Source organism: Anneissia japonica, unplaced genomic scaffold (assembly GCF_011630105.1).
Source record: "Anneissia japonica isolate Jap-2015-1 unplaced genomic scaffold, ASM1163010v1 scaffold21_len1647178_cov195, whole genome shotgun sequence".
NCBI classification, from domain to species: Eukaryota; Metazoa; Echinodermata; class Crinoidea; order Comatulida; family Comatulidae; genus Anneissia; species Anneissia japonica.
In genome coordinates, this window is record NW_022750455.1 from 1,213,636 (window position 1) to 1,235,076 (window position 21,441).

General features: G+C 33.0%; 2 protein-coding genes across 2 annotated transcripts in view; one reads left to right on the top strand and one right to left on the bottom strand.

The window, feature by feature from the left end:
* Positions 1–1,278, bottom strand: part of LOC117121345 (phospholipase DDHD2-like) — a 15,054-nt gene extending 13,776 nt beyond the window's left edge. The window contains exon 1 of the mRNA XM_033266506.1: positions 1,143–1,278. Within this exon, the coding sequence (XP_033122397.1) occupies positions 1,143–1,263 (121 nt within the window). The 5' untranslated portion in view covers positions 1,264–1,278. The remainder of the gene's footprint in view (positions 1–1,142) is intronic.
* The window catches only part of LOC117121347 (mini-chromosome maintenance complex-binding protein-like), a gene marked incomplete in the record, with an annotated part of 27,145 nt that overhangs the window by 1,456 nt on the left and 4,248 nt on the right, over positions 1–21,441 (top strand). Inside the window, 9 exon segments of the mRNA XM_033266509.1 lie at positions 4,399–4,539; positions 5,428–5,571; positions 6,605–6,892; positions 8,379–8,482; positions 11,842–12,002; positions 13,318–13,441; positions 14,594–14,711; positions 17,735–17,900; positions 18,186–18,319. Coding sequence (XP_033122400.1) covers positions 4,399–4,539; positions 5,428–5,571; positions 6,605–6,892; positions 8,379–8,482; positions 11,842–12,002; positions 13,318–13,441; positions 14,594–14,711; positions 17,735–17,900; positions 18,186–18,319 — 1,380 coding nt within the window.

A 21,441-nucleotide genomic window follows, 5' to 3' on the forward strand; every position in this document is an offset into this window, starting at 1 on the left:
ATAGATATTTAAATATCGTTATTATTACCATATTATTTCTATTAGTATTGCTAAAATAAATATTACTATTAATATTGTTGTTGTTATCACCTTTATTATCATTATTATGACTAATTAGTATTATTAAAGTAAATATTTGAAAAGGACGGACATGTCACTGGTGAATCACGTCATTGGATGCATCCTTGTCACTGACGGGCTTCAAACATATCCCCCAATGGTCGAACAAATATGAAGGACTGAAGTCTGTCACTCAACAATACCAATTGTTCCTATTGTGGATAATTGATATCAGATGCTGCACCCCACCTAATTTTAACGTAGGCCTAATTCTTGGGCGTGGTTCTGAAGAAAATAGTATCGAAATGCACGCCATCGTGCATTCATTTGATTTTAGTCGGATTCAAAATCAATTTTTAACATTTAAAAAATCATAATGTGGTTTTTCTATTTTAATTTTTTATGATTAGGTCTACAGTATGTACTCATGTTTTATGTCAGTGTTTTAACGTGAACAAAATTAAACATTAATATATGTGTTTTTCTTAATTATTAAGATTGCTTAAATTGTTAATGTTACAATTGTCAGATTTTATTCCATTCTGTAAGTGGCGTTTTTTCTCTGTTGAATAAGAGTACAATGTGAAGAAATGTATACAACGATCTCACGACGATGTGAGGATGATCAGAATTTTACTAAAATATACTGTGTACTTCATTTTAATCATGACGAAAAGGGATGCAGAAACTGTAATACCGTATTTACTTTTTATTTTAATTATAAATAACTTGTGGCCGAGTTAACTTGTGGCCGAGTTGACTTGTGGCCGAGTTGACTGCAGCCGAACTTTCTGTGGCCGAGTTGATTTGTGGCTAAGTTGACTTGTGGCCGAGTTGACTGTGGCCGAGTTGACCTGCACCCGTTTTATTAGCTAGGCATAGGCCTACTAAGATCCCTAGGATATTTTATATAATATTAATAATCCTTATCTTACATTTCCTTGTGGAAATTTAACGGTACTGTATATCAAAAGACAATACAAAATGGTATTAATAAAACTTCCATAACCCAGTGAAGACATTTTTAATCAACGACCAAGGCTAGGCCTATTCAAAACAAGGAAGCATCATTACTCACTAACCTGCAGGGAATAGAGAAGCGGTGGCTGCTGGTACCGGTCTCAGCGCATCTGGGCCTAGGGTAGTAGTATTACTCGGGGGGAAAAGAAGGAGCGGTGGAGGGTTTTCTTTTTGCTCATTCATGGTTAAAAACTTAACATCTAAATTATGTCTTGTTTGTTTAAGATGGCTTGCATTAAATATCAATTTTCGGAAGCAAATTTACCCTATGTTATTGTCGAGATCTTTCACTCCAAAAACACAGGGACACGTCATGTCAAAATAGACCCTAATATTATCTATAGTCGAAATCGTGTAAATATTTTGTTATTTATTTACATTAAAATATACAAATTTAAGAAGCTATTTATTTAAAGTAATATTTTTATATTATATTATACAATTAAAAACATAGGTTTTGTATTTAACACGTTCTATCAGCAACAAATTAACGAATAAAATCTTATAATGCAAAGTTACTTACCTTCCAAAAGAAATGTACGAGTCCAAGAAGATAACCTTTTAAAATCTGAATTGCCGTACATTATATTGTGTTTTTTACAGAAATAATTTACAATGGACACCAATATTTTTTTTTAAATATATAAAAAAGTTATAGTATTTTTGGTTTTTTCTCGGCATTTAAAAACGCGTGTTTTATGTACATTTTTTTTTTATCAAATATTAAGTATGTTGTGATCACTCAAGGGTAATTTAAAGGGACATGTGAATAATTTCGCGCCAAACAAATTTGAGTGCCAGTGCGACAAAAAGCGTAACAGAACAGTATAGTAGTTTTGAATCATCTTAGTTTTGGCTGGCAGCAACAACCAAATATAAACGTCCATATAAACAACATTTAACTAGTAAAATGCCTGGGCTTACTGATTGGCAAAGTAATCCGTTATCGACGGTTCAAAAAATATTTGGTGAGACTACCAATAATTATGTTAATACAGTACAAAAGAACAGTAATTTTCATGAAATAATGTAGGCCTAGGCCCTAGTAGTAGGCCTAAAGGCTAAAGCCAGGCAGCCTAGTAGAAGGCCAGGTCTAGCTAGGCTACGTCTTTAACATACAAGGCATCGATCGGCCCAGGCCTGGCCCTAGAGTAGATCAGCTAGAGTGAAGACAGTAGTACTACTAACTAGGCCTAGCTTAGGAATTAATACTGTATTACCGGGCGGGCCTACTACTGTTATAAGTTATCTCCCAACGGTGGGTATCACTATCATCACATTCACAATACTGCGTGTGCAGCAAAAATTAGCCAGACCTTCCAGAGGAAGTGGTTTGTCCTAACTTGGGACCCCTGGATTTATTTGTACCATTTTTCATTATATTATTTTGGGAAGTTTGTTGTTACACCAGACGTCACCCAATTCCTGGAGGCTATATTGCGGATCAGGAGCGATCCATGGACCACGGGTATGTAGCCGAGGTCGAATATCTGCAATGAGTTATGGTTAGGGTTAAAACATTAAGAAGATATTCAACCTTGGCTACATTGAAACCTTATTAAAAATAATTTTTTTTTTTAAATAAGGAGAATATATCTTATTTGTATATTATTTTCGGAAAATCGGAAGAAAAAAATCAGGAAACTTCTAAAAATCCAAAAAGTTCATACTGATGGGAAAGATATGTGAGGCCTCCCTTCTATCTGGCAAGGTGCAACATGTGTATAAAAATATTTCTGTATTTTAAGCTATTAGTATGTTTGTGTTTAATTTACAGTTGAAGATAATAATTTGACAACTTTAACAAGTAGGGTTACAACAACTTTTCAACATCGCTTGTCAGATCCTGAATCATTACTATGGGTAAGCTGTAATAATATAAGTTTTGTTGGATTTGCTAAAAAAAAAATAACAGATACAAAATAAAAATGGAATAATATATTATATACTTAATTTATTTTTATAATAAATTAAGTATTATTCAATTATTATTTTGTATCTGTGATTTTTTTTCATTTTAAAGATGTACCTCTTATTGCAATTTTTCAAAATAATCTAACATAATATAAATTAAAATTTATTTTATATTAAATTTATATTATATTATTTTGAAAAATTCCAGTTTTTGTAACTTTTCATTCATATTTTATTTTACTTAATTTGTTTTACTTACTAGGCTAATTACAGTATAACATATTTTGTATAGATATTCCAACTAGCAATTATTTTTTTTTTTATTTTCTGGTTTGTGAATGTTTACCTAGCAATTATCTAGTGCAAATTTCGAGCCCTGCTTAGTTTTCTACAGCTACAACCCTGAGGGTCAGGCTCCTTCTGGCACTGCAGTGAAGTCGCGAGAGTCTCAGAAGTTTCCCTGAAATTGGGACGGCCTCCGTGTAAGCAAGCAGGCAAGAATCTCTTAAAAAATATCCAATATCTCCTGCAACTTCATAAAATTTGCATTTTTTTTACTACTTTATTATCAATTGTATCATTGACGTCACTTGAACGGGTATTTTGCAGCTCTTTATACAGGAAACACGCAAAGTGCAGTGTAAGCTCAGTGCCGATGGGTAATACTGTAGATTACCAATTATTTTTAATAACCTAAATAGGATATGGATATCTTTCAGGATAATCTTACTGCATTTAAATTGAAGATCATGCATTCTCCTCAAGAAGAGAACGCATGATCTTTATTTTATCAATCGGATTATTTATTTTGTGTTTTTTTTTTTTTTTTTTTTTTTATCAATAGGATTTTGTTCGTGTTTTTTGTATATTTGTTATTGATATATCTATTTGTCTGCAGTATTTATATACTAGATAATAACGTTTAACTAAAGAAGCTCATTTTCCCAGAACTCTCGAAAGGGATTTCTTCCAAATTGTAACCCCTGTCACCGCCACTGCTCAATCCCCCTTCCATATTACGGTTAGAGCTAGTTATTACAATAATAATAATAATAATAATAATTAATGTATTCTATTTATATTGCGCCTTTTCCAGTAAAGATTGTTCAGATGCACATCACAAAGAAATCATTAAAATTACGCCAAAACTACAGTTTTATTACATTATATATTTATTTATTTATTTATTATTATAGATTATATAGTTTTAATTTATATTATATTATTAGTATAGTATAAGAAAGTATAATACATACTTCAATACTTGGAGTATGTATTATACTTTCTTATCTGAGATTAATCAGTGGACTTTTCGGTTAGTATAGTATATTACTGTATATATTATATATATACTATTGTTGTATATATTATTTATAATATATTATATATTTAATAAAATTACAGATACCTTCATTGAATGATACATCACTACATGACCTCAAGACCAATGTGTTGGTCCGATTCCGTTGTATGATTCAAGACATGTACGATCCAGAGTTCTACATCGGGGCTTATGAGGTCTTGGACAAAAATACTGGTCAGAAGGTAAGGCTACATGTTAAGTATGTATGTGTGTCTGTGTATGTATGTGTGTCTGTGTATGTATATTTTTAACCTCTTAAGCAAGACTCTTTGTTCACCTTGTTTCAACAACCTACCGCCAAACCTAAGATTTCAAATAGAAATCCAACCTGCTGCATTACAACAACAATAATACTAAGCATGGGCTTAAGGGCACCCTTTAATAATTTTTTTTTTCACTTTCGCACATTTGGGTTCTTTCATCAATAAAATATTTTTTTCCTACTCCAACCAGATACAATTGGCAGAACCGTTTTTTGCCTAATTTAGAGAGACATACTGTACATAATGGTTCATTTGTTGATATTTGAAACCTCGTATACAATTAAGCTAGATGACTATGGCCTTGAAGTACAAGTAATTTGGACAAAAAAAAATATAATGTTTATAGAAACACATTACTTTTTATGGTTAGAAAATTATGGTTTTGATTAGACAGTCCTTTGGGACACAAAGTGAATTAGATAGTCAAAATTTTAATTTTTTTAAGGAAAAATCAATGACCATTTTAGAATTTTTTAATTTGAAGTCAAGCTCCAGAGGAAAAAAAGTGTGATATGTTGTAGAACTGATTTTTCTAAAACACGAAAAAGTGAGATACAGATTTTGAATATTTAAAACTGGGGGAAAAGATATTCCTTTGAAGGAAGTTTTTTTATTTTATTGCCCCAGTTTTTAAACTTTCAAAAATCTGTATCTCATTAACCATTCCTAAGTTTTTCGTCAAACAAATTTTTTGTGTTTTAGAAAAATCAGTTCTACAACTTATCAAAAAAATTTTTTTCCTCAGGATCCTGACTTTAAAAATGATTTTTAAGGTGATAGGTTATTTCTTTCTTTTTATACACTCAGATTTTAAAGTGTGGCATGTACCGTGATATAGCCGAATGCGCGCCACATCAACACATCGACACAAACGCAGCCTCAACTGTCCCTCTCGATCGTCAGACACTATACTGTGTGCCCATACCTGGTGAAAACCAGTGGGTTAAGAATGTATCCTTTTGTTACATAATGCAGCAAATTACTATTTCCAAGCCAAGTAAGGATTTACTTGGTTATGGGATTTTCCGCTGTATTGTTCGGTATACAGGCACGGAGCTGAGAATATTGGAATTGCCCAGCCTGCATATATTGTTTGGTATATAGGCATAGGGCGTAGGTATGCACTTTATGGAGTAACTGCTCTAGTATTTCTTTTGATTTAAATTTTTTAAATTTGGTTACATTCATCATCAGTTTCACAGCAATGCATCGTTGGCGGCCTTTTTTCCTTCAAAGAAGGCTGAAGTTAATAATTATGTTAATGATATACTGTGCAATATGCAACCTTGTTATATTTCTAAATAGTGTAAGAGATACAAAGAAAATTACTGCAATACATCATTACAACATTTTCATCTTAAATGAGGAGAGAGAGCTAAAAATACATAAAGTCTCATTGTTCAAGGACACGAGCAATGCGACACGCTCAATATGGAACTAATGATCCGATGACATGTATTATGTGACTACATAGAACAAAATTAAACTTATTAGGAGCCCAAAGACTTAACATTCACCCACGGTGCCTGTTTTAATTATCTTCTATCGCTTCGGATGTTACAGTATAATCATCCAAATGAAAAAAATCTTATTTTATAGCCTAGCTGAGAGTAATGTGATTGGTTAATTTTTATCAGACTGCTTTCTTGCTGGAGGGCATTTTATCTGTTTCCTTATTCAAATCAGTAAATTAACTCTTAATATTGTATTGTCAAGAAAGAATGAAAATCTACTGAATTTCTATGCACTTTGCACCAGTTGATGATGGAGTAGGCACTGTTCGCAAAGAAGCACCACATCAAACAATAATATTTTCCTAAGCACCATTCTTGAATAAACTCTGCACTCCTTTCTAAGAATTCTATTTTTTAATCAGCATTTTGGCGCTTATTTAGTACATTTAAAAATAGGTTTATGGTGAAATTTTAGCCCTGTCCTTTTTATTGTATGAATTTTAGGTGTTTTTCCATTAATAAAAAAATAGATTTATGCCGATAAATCAAAATGCAAGCAAGCAAGAACGTGCCATAATTCACGGCCAAAACGAAGACTCGATGAGGATCAGTTGACCACATCTTCTGGAGGTGGGCTAGATCTTTCAACCCAAGCCAGGACTTCAGCACAGTCAATGGATGTTGAATCTACTGAGAGTACAAGTCCTGAGAAAAAAGCTAAAGGAGAAGGAGGAGAGGAAGCAAGATCGATGAATGGACATACACAAGACCTTAATTTCCCTCTTGCAAATGAGAAGGGCCCAGCCTGTCTTGTCAAGGTGAAGTCAAATACTGTAACATAATTTGTCCTAGTTGAGCTACTGGAAAGTTTAATTGATGATTTAAACTTCTCTTTTTTTTTTTATAAACTGAAGAATAAAAACAACAGGCATTTACGACTGCTATCTGCTTGCCTTCATCAGGCAATCAGCTGCTATGGTGTTTTCAGTTTCAGCTGATGTAATGTAAAGTGACCTACTTTTGTGGTCATAACAGGAACGTCCGTAGCAGGGGCCTTGGGGCGCGGATGGGAGGTTTTTGTTAACGTGGTCTCCTAGGATATACTTTGATGGAGGGGAGGGCTAAGTTAACTGACAGGGGTCTGATAATTTTTGACGAAGACTTTGTTCAGTCGGAGAGGCTAAGCTCCTTGAGCCTAGCAAATATTGTATTTCACGGGGAGACGTAATAAAATAGAACCAGTGACATAAATATCTCGGTGCTTTAGTGGACACAGTCCCTAGGCTGGTTTACTGACAGCCCTCTACACACTTACATTCATATTAATTTATTTTCCAGAAACTACCTTACAAAATACAAACAATAATATGTAAACTCACAGTTAAAAAAAGAGAAATGGAATAGATAAAATAAAAATTCAAAGGACACAATCTGAATATTTAAACAAGAACTTAAAGACTGTAAAGTTCAAACAAATAGTATTTTCCATTCCATTCTAAAGCTCTGTCCAAACTATCAAATTTGAAAAAAACATGTGACATACCTAAATATGGTCATGATGACATCACATCATGACCATATATAGGCACATCATGACTATATATGGGCATAGGCACATCATGACTATATATGGGCATATAGCAGTTTTTTTTTTTCTTCAATATTCGATAGTCTGCAAAGAGCTTAAACATGAATGCTGAATACTGATTGTTTTGGCTATCGTACAGCTGTACCTGTGTGTGTGATAGTGAACTTGAGTAAAGTTTTCATGGGTTTTAGGTAGTAATTTTGCTATTTTCTTTTAAATGTCAGATCCGATTGTAAGTCACCGATAACTAGATGGATATATAAATCTTGTGTTTTGGATTATACTCCAGGGACAACTTCAGTGAACCACCTGCCAACAAATATAAAACTATGATATTTTAACTCAAATATTGAACTACATTTTGAGAGTTTAAATGCTCGCAGTGCTTGTTTTTATTTGTTGCTGCATTCATGAGGAAATTGGAGTAGAAGATTTTGACTATTTGCAAGTGAATGCAAAATAGTATAACATATTTTAGATTATAAAAATATAATAAATGAAATAACATTAATATGTAAATAATATATTAAAGTATTTTATTTATTAATTTCTAAAATGCAAGTCTTGTATTCATGATATTAAAAGGAAATAATGAAATACAAGCAATAATTGTTCTAATTATATTTTATAAGCTATTTAAACATTTGTAGTAAAATTCCATCTGCAGTATATACATACACTTTCTTTTATACTCTTTATGTACATTTTCCCCACAGATTTATGCAAATTTTGATGGGTTTAAAGTGAATGATGTCATTGAGTTTGTTGGCATACTCTCTGTTGACCCAGCCTTGGCTGAATCATCATCAGAAGGAGAAATGTAAATATATTTTGCATTATTTAAAAAATATACTTAACTAACAAAACTTTCTAAGAAACCTTTATTAATGTACACAAGTTATTTGCTTTTCTTTAAGCCGGTTACGCACTGCATGCGACGGCAACGTGACGAAGAACGCACGCGAAGATGCAGACCCAACGGATCGTCTTTTTAATGAGGATCCGTTTAGATTGCCACTGACAATCAGCAGACGACGCTGCGTTGTCTATCGCTCGCCGGAAGCAAATGTGGATTCATCGTGCGACAGTCTTACGACCGTCGTGCCACGCAGTGAGTGTCCGTCTTTAAACAATAAATTATCCTCGCTGATTAAGATTCATAAAATTCACCTGTCCTTTATCTTTTTTTGACTCTGAGATTTAATACGCAATAGGTAATTTCTTTTATTGCCATATATTCTTTTAATAGACTTTGAATTTACAGGCAATAAAACTAATGAGTTTTGCAGTTAAAAGTCTGAAGTATCGGTGAAAAGTGAATTGTTTTGATGTGTGTTAATTATTGGAGGTAGTTAATGCATATGTTTATGAGTGATTCAATAAGTTTATTGCTTTTTTGAGTCAATATTTGTTCGACAGACACTATTTCTTTCAGCATATACCAGCTTGAAAATCTCATAAACTTGAAAAATATTTGGCCGGACCAATAATTTACAACTCAATATTGTTTGTAAGCCAAATTCTACTTTCTCTGACGCAATCAAACATAACCTGCACATTCAAATTTGGAGGGGGCCGGCTGGGACCTTCCTCCAACCTGCCACTTCCCAGTGGTGAAACTAGGTTCCGATGGGCCCTTTTTCGAGAGTGCAGTCATCACACGGGTTAAGAATGCTATATCTAGAAAAATAATGACCAAATCACAATTAGTTTTTAAAATAATATGGAATAAATTAAAATAATTATTCAATGCAATATGAATAACAATGAATTTTTCGCCTATTATATTTATACGAGTTGACGGATATTGTGAAATACATAGCCTATAAAAAGATGTAGCCTAATTAAATTAACATGTGTTATGAATACACAGGGACACAGGGTACATTATGCTATGCATTATCTAGTAAACCTATTAAATGTCTTTTGAATTAAGCTAGGTGAATACGTTAGATTTTCAAATAACAGACTGCTAATATATTTTTTAGTATTATTATTTAGTAAAGATTTGGTTTTATTAATGGCAGGAGGACCATGTATGTAGGTATTCCCATCATATGGACAGATCTACCTACCAGTTGATAAGTACTCAATAGAGCAATAAGAATCAGGGGCATCAACTTTGGGTGGAGGGTCAATATTAGAATAATACTGTATGTTTCTACAGGGGTTCTACTCAGGCCCTACAACACTCCCGGTCAGGGTGGTAGGACAAACGCCAGGGAAAATCAGCAATTTTGATTAGATACTTATTAACTGATAGATAGGCCTACTTATTAATCAATTCAACTGATCGAATTACACTTTTTTGATTAAAAATTACTATGACATGGCCCAGGCTGCCCAATATACATGCGTACAACCCGTAGCTGAGCTATGTCCCTGGTTCGAGACGAATACGTGTCAATTCTTTTAGAGTATTTTTTGCAAAATACTAGCAGGCCGTATGGTAATACATCGGCTAGTGTAAAACATCATTTTTAAATATATCATTTCTACTGTTAAAGCAATGATTAACTACTACTTGTACGTACGTTAATATTTATGAAATACCATAGTGACAAATATAAATGATAAAGCATGAATGGTTAAATGATATATTTAGTACAAGTATGAATGATTGATATAATAGAATAGTGCATGTTTTGAGCTATAGACAAAGACGAAACTAATGAAAAGAAGTCATGTTAATGCAATGGTGATTATGTATATTTGGCCGGACCAATTAAACAGTTTCCGACGCCCCTGGAAAATGAATTGCAACGAGACAAAAGGCACAATATTTTTTGGGTATTTAATGAAATGAGGCCTCTACGATTTAGTGAATAAATGTTTAAAAGTATTACGACGGTAACACTGTTAAATTTCATTTGAATCACACGGTGAGTAAAGCCCCTCTCCCACTAGGGTTTTTTCAGCATACAAGTTAAAAGAATTTGCCAAGTTGCAAACTCGGCAAGAACTCATAGGATGATTCGGGAAGTTCGGGGAGAACTTGTACCTACTCGTAGAAGCTCTGAACTCAAGGCGCTAATTACTAACTCGTAGTAAACTCTGAGGACTCGTGGGTAACTCGTAGAGTACTCGGGGTACTCCTACCTAACTCTTAAACTGCTTTGGATACTCGGCGGTTTTGTAATCCACGAGATTGATGCGAGAACCCCAAAATGAGTACTAGTTGAGTACGAGTGCACCGAGTTGGTTATAATCACCAGGAACATTTGGTCGGAATGCTCGTACCTAACTCGTATCTAATACGGTACAAACTCATTACGCTCGTAATAATCTTGTAAAGCTTGTAATAAACTTGGTGCTTCGCTCGGCATAATTCATATATAACTCGTAACCAACGCCATAAGGTCGTACCTTACTCGTAGCTGACGCGTAGTAAGCTCGTATAAAGGTCGTTTCCCAAGCGAATTAAATCACAAGTTTTACGAGTTTTTATCTCATAGAATTCGTGTAACTCTTGCATGAAATCAACCTAGGTGGGAAAGGGGCTTAACTCGCCAATTACAGGATAGATGGTGCTTTATAAACCAAGTCTCTAGGTGAGACTTAGGGAGTGGAGTCGTTTTCAGTCGTGAGAAAAATTCTTGCTGTGACAGGAATTGAACCCAGGACTTTTGGATTAGAGGGCAAGCACCTAACCACTAAACTATACAAATCCACTTCCATTAAATAATTGATGGACCTGTCAAAGTAACAATATGCAAAATATATTAATATCTTATTCATATTACACAGTAGTAGTAGAAATGTGTTTACACAATGAATAGTATTGACACTTCGGAACATTACGATTTTAAGTATTGAGAGAAATCCCAAATCATGCAATTTGTGGTGCATGGTATGCTCTACCCCTCATCATAATGGACCTTTTTGAAGTGTCAATCAAACTAAAAACTGACTAATCAGAACAATGCTGGTTTGATTTGATTTGATTTATTTCGAAATTATCACAACTAAACAGAGTACAAAATTAAACGAATTAAACAACAATAAGAGAATTTCAGGATAACCCTTTAACCATTTCTGCTTGTTTCCGAAGGGGTCACGTTACAATAATAATAAAAAACGTTTATGGTTTAAGTTTCAGTTGATAGAAAGAAAAAGAATGATAACATATTTTTAGATTTAAAAAAATATATTTTTATTCATTTTTTATTATACTTTTAGGTTTTCAATTGAAGGTGCAGAAAGCATGATCACAGAGGAGCAAAGAGTTCATTCGCCACCGCCTTCTCTTGTTCCAAGATTGCATGCCGTTATTGCAAATAAACTCACTCATTCAAATCCTGTGTTGCCAGCAAATCTCAGTTCTCCCTCCGCCAAACCAGGTATGGAAATTCCAACTGATCTTCATATCCCCTTTGCCAATCCAGTCAGGCAAATGTTATAGTTTTTATACTTCCTAATGAGCCTTGTATGGCTTCAATATAATGAAACACTTGCCTGAATATTCAGTAACATGCACTAAAAATAGCTTCTTTGAAGACCCATGATCCTGACCTTTAAGAATAATCAGCTATTATGTGCATACATTGCTAAAAATATCAATATGAGCCCTGGCTGGCTATACACAATAGAGATAAATGATTATTTTGTAATTCAATCAACCTATATTCATCCATAAAAGATTTTTTATTTTTTTTTATTTCAACAATCTTTAATGAGGGTGGTCCATCCAGCCGAAGCTGATCATTAGGGACCCTCAATACACATAGTAAAACAAAACAAAAGAGCGTATTAAAATAATTAAATTACAGTAAAATAAATAACAACCTCTCAATTCAAAATTTACATAAAGAATTAATTCAAAATTAAATAAAAAACTTAATATAAAAATTAAAATTAAATTACAATTAAAGATGTAAATGAAAGAGCAATATTAAAAAACAATAGGCAAAAGGGACATTAAAGCAACAAAGGGAATAAAGTAGCCTAAATAAAATAATCAAATAAATAGATAATAGGCCAATGTATATGAGAACTATAAATCAAATCACTCTTAATTTAAAGAAAATAAATCAATTTAAATTAATAAATAAAACAGAAAATAAATAATAAGTTAGAAATCAAAAGATGAATTCTCAGTGCAAATTCAAAACACAATTAAAAAAAAAAAAAAAAAAAAAACAAAGACCAAAGAAACAGAATTACAGGAGAGAAAGAAGGAGGTAACTTTTGAGGGACGATTTAAAGGAGGAGTAAGTAGAAGCATTGCGGATATCTATGGGAAGAGAGTTAAAGAAAGAGGGGGCATTAAAGCTAAATGAAAGTTTGAAAAGTTCAAAGTGGGGTCTGGGGATGTGCAAGTCCCCAGATTTTTGTAATTTTTGTGAGACACTGACAAATTGTTTGGGGAGCAAGATTGTGTAGAGCTTTAAAAGTTGATATCGATATCTGTCATGGAAAGGAAGGGTCTTAGCACAAGAGAAGTGGAAAGAAGTTAAATGAGTAGTAGGAGGAAGATTAAGTAGGATGCGAATAGCTTTATTTTGAATTTTTTGAAGTTTAACGGTAGTAGTGGGTTTGGAACCCCAGACAGAGCAGCAGTAGTCGAGTCTAGATAGAAACAACGAATACAGATACAGTTTATCCCCTCCCTCCCCCACTATTACCTTGATAAATATTTATTATTTTCCCCTGCAGTTGTAGAGACTTTACAAGCCCAAGCAGATTTAGTTCGAACCAACCTGTGTTCCATGTTTGCTGAAATTTTAGGGGGAGATGCCACCGCTGCAGAGTACTTGTTAATGCACCTGCTGTCCAATGTGTGAGTATTGTAGCTATCTTTTGCGATAACTATCCATCTACCCCATTCAATCATTTACATCGCATGACCTCATTTATAACCTGCTATCTCAGGGTTTGTCATTTTCAAAGAATTTTTATTGTAAAGTTGGTTAATCGCCCTTGGGCTATTAACAAAGTGGATAAATATACTATAGTTTTTAAGGGGCTGTGCATTTTACAGGGTTTACCGTAAAACCTCGAATAGAAGCCCAATAGGCTTAATTTCGAGAAGAAGCCCATCTCGAATTAAAACCTTCCCCCCCTTCTTTAGTTTGCAAAATTAGCCTTGAATAGAAGATCATTTCGAAAAGAAACCCATGAGCTTGTGCTTTTTTTTTCGAGATTCTACAGTGCCCACACTGTACATGAAATTCTAAGAAAGAAAATTATAAAATTAAAAACATGCTTAGTTTCTTACAGTTAGGTGATTTAATGCTGGTTAACATACTTCATGATACAGACTGATTTACAGTGGTCCGACTTATTGTATTATACTAGAAATTCCCAAAATTTACAGCATTCATTTTAAAAAGAAGCCCCCCTTCTTTACATTGCAAAAGTAGCCTCGAAAAGAAGCCCATCCAAAGGTTGCAGAAAAAGAAGCCAAGAGCTTCTGTTCAATTTTTTTACGGTATATTAATAATTATTTCTTAAACAAAATCTCAAGTATTTATAAACATAAACTTTTTAGCACTTATCAATATTTATAAGTAATATGTGGCATTTGTATAAAGACATTTTATTACTTTTTTTTTTACAATTTTAATTTATATACTGGAAGACAATATTGTTGACTTTTCAGTAGTTTGAACATATGCAAGAATATTCTGGGCAGTGTTGTGGGTGGTTTTATTGGGTAATCAAATCCACTGTTGTTGTTAATGGTCAAATCAGTTTTGTAGTGGTAATATATTATTACCAGCGTAGGAGGGGAAATCTTCATTGACATTAATTAAATATAAATAAAATCAGCATCCGCAGTCATGTAACCATGACTGGAAGTTAGCATCTAACTTTGCATCTTTTTACTTTGTTTTGTAATGGTTTTACTGATATAATTCATGAATAAAATCATGATTAGCATTAAAAAAAATTGTTAATTTTAAAACTTTAGTTATTTATGTTCAAATAGGTATGCTAGAAGAGAAATGCTCGCCCTTGGAAAGTTTACGTTAAACATCAGTGGTTGTCGAGCTAGCAGTTGTCTTCCTGAAAAAATAAACACTTTTTTACAGAAGATTGCTGCCAAAGTTAGTACTTTTTTTTGTTAAATTTTCAGAAGCAGTCATTATTGTACCGTAACTGATACACTAACATTTCATACATCAATGGCTGACATGCTTTATACACAATCGATTATAGGCAGGTCATGGGAAACTAGTTCATAGACTTACATTATGCAATAAATATTAGATATTCATGACTTCATATACCATACTTTACTGTGCTTGAGAATATAATTATAAGCTCATTCCTAGTTTAGGCTTTATTTTCATTTCAACAACTTCATGCATTAAGACTGGTCAGCACCACTGGCAGATCCAGGAATATGATTAGAGGGGCTCCAGGGAGGGACTTTCACAGATGGATGATTTATACCACCTCAAAAAAAATGTATGATTATGTTACCTTTAAATGGCGCCCTCAGAATTAAAATTTTGATAAAATTTTCTTTATTTTTCCTTTTTTATTAATTTTGAAAAATTTAGAGAAGGGAGTACTACTGGGTACTTCTTGGGTAAATCTAGATCTACCAGAAAAGCATCACACTGGCCCTACCTGCATTCATGAGTTGTAAAGTTTTCAAAAACATTTTTTGCGGAATTGGCAGCTTTTGTTTATTATTAACAGTGGGGTATCTAGGGGTATTGAAATTGGGTGGGAGGGGCAGAGCTGATGTAAAGGGTGAAACAGTGAAGTGGGAGGTCCCAGTGATAAAGTGAGGCGGGCAATAGCTGGCAAAATATGGAGGTATGTGGTGATTTGAGCAGAATTTTTTGCTTTGAAAATTTCCAGTAGGGGAAACTGGGGGACCAAGCACCCCTTAGATACACCATTGATTATTAAAAGCTTTTATTAATAATTAATTGAAATTTAATTACATATTTATGTAAAAATAAACCAGCCATAGTAAGACCAGGGCGGATAAAATACACTGAAAATATACATACGGTAAGCACGATATAGGCCTAGGTCTTCCCAAATTATGCATTTGTGCATAAGGGGTCAGTGGGTCGCAACTCAATTTTGAAGTCCCCAACTGGGTCATCAGCGAAAAGTTTGCGGAATGCTGCTCTAGTATACTCTCTCGTTGTTTATCTTGCTTTGTAATTTTAGCTTTTACTTTGTCAATTTTAATGTCAACCAAGATCCAGACATAGTTGTTTTTCTATATATTATACATAGTAAGTCAGTAGAGCAGGTTTGATTTGCCAACAAATCTATTAGAGAAAAAAAGGTCAGCTGATGTTTTTAGTCACAGACCATTATCAAGTTACATAGTAATGCAACTTGATCAAGTATATTCATTACTTTAAACTTGTAATACGTTATTTGCTTAATAGCACATACAGATGAGGACACTCTAGTGTAATAGATGTATTAATATTCTTACTGTATAAAGGTCCTCAGATGTAGGACTTAGACACAGGTGGTCTGGCCTGATTAACTTACGAAGAAATAGAATGGCCATTGCGATTAATACAAATTGCTATAATTATCTTTGGTCTGCATTGTATGACTACTGCCCTGTATATGTATCTTATTTTGTACATTTTTTTTCAATTCCTACCTTTTGTATTATTCCCTGAGTGTCTGGGTTTTTGTTATTCATTTTCTTACTAGTTGAGTGGTTTGGGACGGCCAAATTGTTTGTTTTGTCAACCAACCTTCCATTTGTTTCAATAAAATAATTTTCTTTATTTTTATTACGCCCACCGCTGCTTTGAAATTTGCAAAAATAATGTATGTATTTTCTTCCTAAATATAAATTTAAAGCATATAACCGTCCCATTACTACACTGTTTACATTCACCAATAAAAATTTATTTTTATCTTCTCCCTTATCACTATTTGCTAAATAAAAGAACATAATTTTATTTTTTTAAATTTTTTCAGCCCTCTGACGAGCTTTAAAAAAATAAGTTTGTGAAACGAGGAATAAAAAAAAGTATTGCCTTACAAATTATATTTGCCTGATAAATAATTTTTTTGGGAAATAAAATAATGAATATTATATAATTCATGAATTATGGTTGTATTATAAAATTTTGATAATGTAATTACTGGATTATATATTTTTAATATATATCCTCTTCACATGGCAGAAAACTATGTAATTTATCACCAGTGCCTTATGGGTGAATTTTATTTGATATATTGTTCTCTTAGTTCTGTAAAACCAATAATAGCTTTTTCTATACTCTTTCTATAATTAGATTTTATGGAGAATTGTATGGTTCAGTTTTATGAACTGACACATTTGCTTAGAAGAGAATGTGACACTTTTAGTTTGTGTATTACCGATGAAATGAGCCATGTTTTCATTATTGATTGCTTTCTTTAATCCATTACGCAAACGGCACAAAGCTCTTAGAAACAAATTACTAGTCTGAGGAATAAATGAAGAGACACATTACAATATGAATTGTGTAATTCAAAATTGGAGAACTGCTAGCTAAAAACAATCTCTGTAGGCAATGTGGACTACACTGTGCCAAATATGGTATTCACTGTGCCTAATATGGTATTCACCAAACCAAATACGATATTCACTTGTTCAAATATGGAATTTGATGACTCACTGGAATGAAGTCACTTTATAAGCTTTTGGAAATCAGTCTCAATTGTAGGTTTTGTTTTTTAAGTTTAAAGTATTTTTTTTAATCTTGTGTACTAAAGAGATTTAGAAGGAGAATAACTCATAACTCGCATGAAATTTACTAAGTAAAATTGGCAATGCAATACAGACAGAGAATTCAATCTGCCAAATAGAGATCACAATTACTTTAATCTAATCAAGGAAATTATTAGACTAATAATTATGTAATAATAATCATAATATTCATTGCATATTACTCAATACCTTGAGAAAAAAACCTCTCCTAATGGGAAAATCCAAGAGTGTATACCACTTTAGCCTCAATAGCTCAGTTGGTAGAGTATCCGAACGGTAATCGCAAGGTCTTAAGTTGGAATCCCGATGGGGACATGAAATATATTAAGTCAAATATGGAATTTAAAACTATCAGTTGATTGATTGATTTATTTTCAGTCTCATTTCCTACCAATGACCTTAAGTAACATGAACACGTTACGTTTCACGCCTAAGAAGGATTATTCCGAGCATCGCTTAAAAAGTGGCATGTTACAGCTAAGCAACAAGACGCATCTGTTAATTGATGAAACAGCGCTCGAACCAGGGCAGCTGGACCAGAATGGTAGGATATATTTAAGTTCGCACTCAAAACATTTGATAGAGAGTCACATATAAATCTCAGTATATTTTGTTGTCTTATTGGTAATCGATATAAATTCTGCTTTATAATTACTGTAGCAAGCTCTGTGTATGAATTATAAAAATGAGACCAAATGAAGGAAAGTATTATTTAAATTGAAAATTTCCATTTAGAATTTAGAGTCGAGGATTTAAAACTAATGAAAGTTGGCAGAATAGTGTTAGTAACCATTGGCTGATGATTCTGTTTGTTTGATTTCATCTTTAGGGATTGAGAATCTCAAGGCCCTGGGAAATGTGATCACATGGCAGAAACTTCAGTATGACTTCAATTTCCATCGTGCTGATTTCCCAACAAATCTAGTTCTTCTTATAATGTCAGAAGCTAAGTCGCTGCTACCGGTAAGTAAACTAAGAGTGTATAGTGATTAACAACAAATTCTAGTTCTTCTGATCATAATTAGAAGAACCATCTCTCTTACTTGTATGCTGGTCATTAAATAATTTATATCATATTTTATCTCAGAAATAAATAATTTATGTAAAAGGTATGCCACAAATTGCTCTTGTAGTGGATATTGTAAAAGGAGTATACAGCCTTTCTAACATATTTTCTATCATTTAGTTATTTATGTACACTGATTTGTATTTACCTTGATTAATCGCAGCGGCGCTTTTTATAGGCTTCAATGCGGAGCTTATTAAAAAAATATTGGCTTGGTGCTTTCCATGCATGTTCCCATGTTACCTATCTCGCATATTTCTGTAGTTCGGTAGGCCTATCATAGGTCCTATGTCATGGTAAATAAATGTTAATATAGAAATGCTTGTGTCTTCATTGTGTTGTATATTCATTTTAACACTGTGTACATTGTATTTAAAACCCTGTTTCTCAAAGTGTATCTTTACTCACATGGTATACTCTCGATTAAGTGCCGCGGCACCTATTCAAGAGCGGCGCTTATGGAAAAATGTTCGGTGCAGCGCTTATTCGAAAGCAACGCTTATTCGAGAGCGGTGCTTATGCGAGGATTTACGGTAGTTGTTCAGTTTTAGAGAGTTTTCAATTATTGGACAGATACACTTACCCTTTTGGTGAGAGTTTTAACTTTTTCCGTCCTGTAACTTTCTAAGGGGTAAGAGGGTATCTATTTTAGTGCATGGTTACATAGAGCATGACCAGTATGTGCAGCAAGATTTTTTTTGGTTGTGAAAATGTAGCATGATAATTTGTTTCTTAATCTTTATTCATCTGGGAGGAATACCACAAAAAACAGATAAGTAATAAAAAACACACTGGCAGTTTTTCCCCTTCATCACTAAAATTTTTTTTATATTTATTAATTTTTATTTTTTTAAATTATTTTATTTTTTATTTATTCATTTATTATTTTTATTTATTTTTTTCTTCTTTCTGCTAATACAAGAAAAAATAATTTTTATTTGGGTTTGTATTCCTGCAAAGAACTTTCTAAAATGGAGTTTGCTATTTTAATTCAAATAATACAAAACACTTAGGCATTTTTTCCCTTCATCACTAAAATTTAATTTAATTTAATTTAATTTTTTTATTTTTAATTTATTTATTTATTATTGTTATTTATTTTTTTCTTCATTTTGCTATTTTCATTTGGTTTCGCCCTCCTCTGAAGAATTTTCAAAAATGGTGTTTGCTATAAAGTCTTACTTGATTTAAAATATAACCCAAAAACCTAATCCCTTCAGAGATAAAAAAAAAAAAAAAAGAAAGAAAACTGTAATATTGAGTCTTACAGTACCTTGAGATTGTAACTATTCTATAATTATTAAAATCATGATGTAGATGATGTGAGTTATTTGTTTTTGTTATCATTTGATGTTGTCATAACAACACAACCAATACAGGCAGATTAATAGCATGTTTCCTAGTCATTTCAAGTCATGTTGAAACATTTACGATTTATCCTTTACAACCTTTTCTAGTGAATTAATATTAATGCTTCCGAATTTAATTTACCTTTTTATTATGGGTCACTATTGAGTAAAAATGTCACAAGAATGAAAAGAAGGGAATGTTCAACAATAATTTGCAATTATCTACTCTTAAATCTTTCCAACTGCTGTAAACATTGCAATTATGTTGTGCAAAAATTAGGCATACATACATATATCTTTGTAATATGTGTATTATAAATCATAGCAGCATCACAAGAATGGGAAAACCTGTCATTAATGATCCGCTTCACAAGCAGATCACCTCTTGTTATTGTCAGAGATCATCTTCTTTTTATTCTTCTTTCTTTCTCCCCATTTTTGTGCACACAATATCTCAATTTTGCCGCGAACTACGCACAATCGCGCTTCAACGAACATTTGGCTTGGCCTGGAATAGTCACAATAAGGTTTTTAATGTGCTCAGTCATGTGTGACGTCATCTACGCGCAATTTTGCATTTTTACAATATAGATCATATCATCCTAACCAATTGTCATATTAAGTAGGCATAAACTTTAGGTCAAGGTTGAATATCACGTACTGAAATATCGTGCATGCACGTCATAATGCGCGTGCACGCGTCTCAAAATTTTAAAATGCTCAAAATCCCTTTTTGACTAAATTAAAGCATGTTTCAGGTCATTTTGAGCATTTTGAAATTACGTTTTTTTTTACATATTTTGGGTTCCAGATTTTTTTTTTTCAAATTTCTATTCTTTTCGGTATGGCCAACAGCAATGCCGTACACGTGCATCAAACATAGGGATCTTTGCGCTAGTTTGTGCCGCTATACAGTGAAAATATGCTAAAATCAGGCCTATTTTTATTCAGTTATAGCTCCTTAGGATGAATGGTAACCCCCAATTTTTATTACATATTATGAAAGCACATGAGTTGTAAATATGATTTTATAGATCAAATCTAGTTTTGGTTTTGTTTTGTTAACAGTTGAAGTACAGGTTTAAATATAGTTTTTCAAAGTGCCGGGGGGAGTTAAATCCTCGCGTATATCCTATAGGTCTTCGTGGTCTAATGGATATGACACTCGCCCTGACAGTGAGAGGTTGCAGGTTTGAATACCGCCAGAGACATTTTTTTCATACAACTGAATTAATAAGAAACTTTTCATTGAAGGGCTGTGCTTCATACGATTATAACATCTTGTCCCTATTAGAGCGCTGTTGTTGTTATTATGGTGCTATGCAGCATATATATATATATATTGCCAAAAGAACGATTGAACAGCAGACAGCTAATAATTTTTAAAAACAACACTTCATCATAGGCAAACCCTATATTTAATCCAATATATTATGGCCTTATCGGCCCCAACAAGACATGTTTTGGCAGTCTACTACTATCGTCAGTTATCGTATTGCACGCAGGCAATTTTTATTATAAGGGAGTAAAAATTCAATATTTTGCATGCTAAAAAATTGTGGAATAAACCGTAACAATACTACAAAACAACTTCTTCATGCTAATTTATCTTTGTCATTCTAAATTCATTCCTTTCTTCCCTTTGTGGCATAGATACTGTACTCTGATTT